This window comes from Otolemur garnettii, unplaced genomic scaffold, assembly GCF_000181295.1.
Source record: "Otolemur garnettii isolate 467f Iridium unplaced genomic scaffold, OtoGar3 scaffold00104, whole genome shotgun sequence".
Lineage (NCBI taxonomy): Eukaryota > Metazoa > Chordata > Mammalia > Primates > Galagidae > Otolemur > Otolemur garnettii.
The window spans coordinates 2,198,275-2,201,757 of record NW_003852499.1 but is presented as its reverse complement, the minus strand read 5'-3'; the positions used below and the strand labels follow the sequence as shown (position 1 = coordinate 2,201,757).

The following is a 3,483-nucleotide window of genomic DNA, read 5'->3' as shown; positions in this document are numbered from 1 at the left end:
CCGGGCTGGGGATTCGAACCCGCCACCTTAGGTGTACATGGCTGGCGCCTTAGCCGGTTGAGCTATAGGCGCCGAGCCTATTTTATTCTTTTTTGTGGCTGGGTGGTACTCCATGCTATATATATGCCACATTTTCTTTATCCACTCAGGAATTGATGGGCACTTAGGTTGATGCCATATCTTTGCAATTGTGCTGCAATAAACATTCTAGTGCAGGTGTCTTTTTGATAAAATGATTTATTTTCCATTAGGTAGTTACCTCATGGTAGATCTACTTTGAGGAATCTCCATACTGTTTTTTCATAGAGATTGTACAAGTTTGCAGTCCCATTGTGTATTAAGTGTTCCTTTTCCTCTGCATCAATGCCAGCATCTATTTCTTTTTTACTTTTTTTTTTTTTTGGAGACAGAGTCTCAAGCTGTTGCCCTGGGAAGAGTACTGTAGCGTCACAGCTCACAGCAACCTCAAACTCTTGGGCTTAAGCGATTCTCTTGCCTCAGCCTCCCAAGTAGCTGGAACTACAGGTACCTCCCACAATGCCTGGCTATTTTTGTTGTTGTTGTTGTTGTTGTTATTGTTATTGTCATTATTGTTCAGCTGGCCCGGGCTGAGTTTGAACTCACCAGTCCCAGTGTATATGGCCCGTGCCCTAACCACTGAGCTACGGGCATTGAGCCCATAAAAGATGTCTTAAGGGGTAGATGGGGAACCCACAATCTAAAATCAAGGGTACAGGATTTTCAGTGTATCACTTCCTTTTGACATCTCTACAGCCAAGCTCAAAGTCCAAGAGCAACTATGGCTCACAGAGGGATCTGTGGTGCTTGAAAATGTGGATACCTTTGGGTTCTGTCTCCATAGGTTCCTCTGTTCTGTCCTTCACCTCTGCCTTTTCTACTTTCTCCTCTCCCTCAGAGGATTCGACAAGGACCTTTTCATCCTCTGAGGCAGGGACAGGGGGCTGTGTACACTTCAAAGGAAAAAAAAAAAAAGATAAGCAAACAGGCTAGCACCTAAAGAGTAGTTGTATCCTTCTGCCTTCAGTATGGCATCTAGTCTCTCCCATTTCTTACCTCAACAGCAGCCTCAGGGGCTGCAGATTTAACCTCCTTTTCTCCTTCTATGTTCTCTTCTTCTTTGAGGCTATTTTCCTCTATTTTTATCCCATCTTCTGCAGACCAATAAGGGACAATCAATTAGGAAGAAGGTTCTAGATCAGAGAGAAGGTCATGCCTTCCCAGTTTGTCTCATCTTAAATTGTCCTCTCGTGCCTTTAAGAGCCAGCCCTATTCTTAGGACGGCTCTCCTAAACTGAGAGGGAGATTATTGTGTGTCCTGCCAGACTACCCTGTTTGAACTGAGCACAGGGAGCAGAAGAGCATAGGCCAGGACAAGACAGTGATAGGACAAGCAGACTTACTTACCAGCAGGTGGGGCAGGTGCAGGAGTATTAGGCTGTGTATCCCCTGGAGTGGAGGGTGTAGGAGTCTTTGGGGAAGGTGACCCTGGCTGAGACATCTTTTTGTTTTCCTCTACTTCAGCCAGTTCAGGCATACTCCAGCGTCCATTAACATGTTCAAACTCCTGAACCTGTGGTAATGGGACAAGAAGGTAAAGATCCAATTCCAACACTAGGCCCTCTTCCTATTGTCAGTCCAGTTTTGCTCAAAACTTTTAAAGATGGAGAAAAGCTCAGGGCTCACCTTCTTACGAATCAAGGACATGACACCAATCCTAGTAAGTACATGCTGGCGAGACAGGCCTTCTCTGGGTACACCATCTGCAAAGGTCTCAGCCCCATCTGCCCCTGGTTCACATAAATGCCTCATAAAAAGAGAGACATAAGCCCTGCAGTAAAGAAGTAGAGAAATGAGTTAAACAGAGATCATGTCAACTCCTAAATCAGTTTCCCACCTCCAACTAGGCATTGTACCAGGCAATGACTATGGCTCCACCTCGAAGTAAAGCCCACTCCTCTGGAAGGCTGGTCTCTAGAACCCACACCATGCCCCAAGTTCTCTTCCAGGGAAGCTAAGAATACAAAGTACTCCTATCACTAACAGCTTCACCAGCCTACTTCAACAGAGGAAACAGCCTATTTCCCTGCACAGCCTGGACTAGTACTGTGGAAAGACCAGATAGGAGAAGTCATTGTTCTAGATCAGTCTTTTGCAGCCCTCAACTTACTTGAACTCTTTCTCTGATTTGCCTCGCAGATCTCTAACAAGCCACTGGGTGGTAAAAGCATCCTGAGGTGGCATTCCGTATCGCATAATTGCATTAAGAAAGGCTTTTCGCTGACGAGCATTAAAACCAAGTACCTAGGCAAAAAAAGGAACCTAGGTGAGGGATAGAGATCTCTCAATATCCAGCACTCACCCACCCCTTGTCCTAAGAATTATATGCCACTTACTTCAATATTCCCACCAACACGGGCTAACAGAGGAGGTAATGGCTTATCTTTATCATTCCGCAGGCCCTTACGACTGGGCCTGCGGGGAGCTGCAAGAAGAAAAAGATGAATAAGTGACACTGATAGGGTATTAAACAAAACAATATTTAGAAAACCAGTAGAAAAACGAGCCCTCACCTTCTGAACGTTCATCAAAGTCTTCATCACCTTCCTCTGAGGCCACTGAGTAATCGGACTGGTTGTCGGACTGGTCGTCCTGCCAATCTGGAGGGAGAGAGGGCAGATGAGCGGGGCCCACTGCTCTAGTGGAACGGCCCATGGGTGGGGGGCGGGGCCGGCCACACACACCTCGGTCCTCCTGGGAGCCATCATTGTAGTTGACCTGTTTACGGATTCTTTTTCCTTTGCCCAGATTTCGGGCTAGATCTTCTTGCTGCTGCTCATAATGGTGGCGCAGCAATTTCTCCCAGTAGTCAGGATCCACACTTTCTTCCTGTTTTATGATTTCCCGTTCTACCTCCTCTTCCTCCTGGGACAGAGGGAGGACCAGGACTCAGGAGTGCTGAAGTCAGCACCACCAGCTACTCCTGGTCCTCACAGTTCCCATTCTGCTAGCTCCTTTCCATGACACTTAAATACTTGGTATGCCTGCTGGGACCTAAGAACTCAGAAAAAATTTAACTGACAGGACATGGCTCCACATAATTATATATAGATTAGCAGTCTCAACTATAGAAAAACATAGGATGGAGCCATTATTATAGGGAAGAAGGAACAGACAAGAAGCTTTCCTTTTTTTTTTTTCTTTTGAGACAGAGTCTCAAGCTATTACCCTGGGTACAGTGCAGTGGCATCACAACTCACAGTAACCTCAAACTCCTCGGCCCAAGCGATTCTCTTGCCTCAGCCTCCCAAGTAGCTGGGATTACAGGTGCCTGCCACAACACCCAGCTATTTTTTGGCCCAGGCTGGATTCAAATCTGCCAGCTCTGGTGTATGTGGCTGGAGCCCTAGCCACCTAAACTATAGGCAGCAAGCCAAGCTGCTTTCCTTTTTTTTTTTTTTTTTT

General features: G+C 46.3%; 1 protein-coding gene and 1 non-coding gene across 6 annotated transcripts in view; both read right to left on the bottom strand.

Annotated features, from left to right (window-relative positions):
• The window catches only part of CHD4 (chromodomain helicase DNA binding protein 4), a 42,931-nt gene that overhangs the window by 14,352 nt on the left and 25,096 nt on the right, over positions 1-3,483 (bottom strand). For 3 of the 5 annotated variants that reach the window (XM_012809342.2, XM_003796407.2, XM_012809345.1), the window contains exons 26-33: positions 2,763-2,943; positions 2,592-2,678; positions 2,415-2,503; positions 2,189-2,322; positions 1,705-1,849; positions 1,426-1,591; positions 1,075-1,172; positions 842-971 (exon numbers count right to left, since the gene is read on the bottom strand). In XM_012809342.2, coding sequence (XP_012664796.2) covers positions 842-971; positions 1,075-1,172; positions 1,426-1,591; positions 1,705-1,849; positions 2,189-2,322; positions 2,415-2,503; positions 2,592-2,678; positions 2,763-2,943 — 1,030 coding nt within the window. Of the gene's footprint in view, positions 1-841; positions 972-1,074; positions 1,173-1,425; positions 1,592-1,704; positions 1,850-2,188; positions 2,323-2,414; positions 2,504-2,591; positions 2,944-3,483 lie in introns of all 5 variants that reach the window. The other 2 variants (XM_012809343.1, XM_023517131.1) reach the window with 1 other exon arrangement.
• LOC111727414 lies at positions 1,258-1,395 on the bottom strand. The gene has a single exon (XR_002774972.1).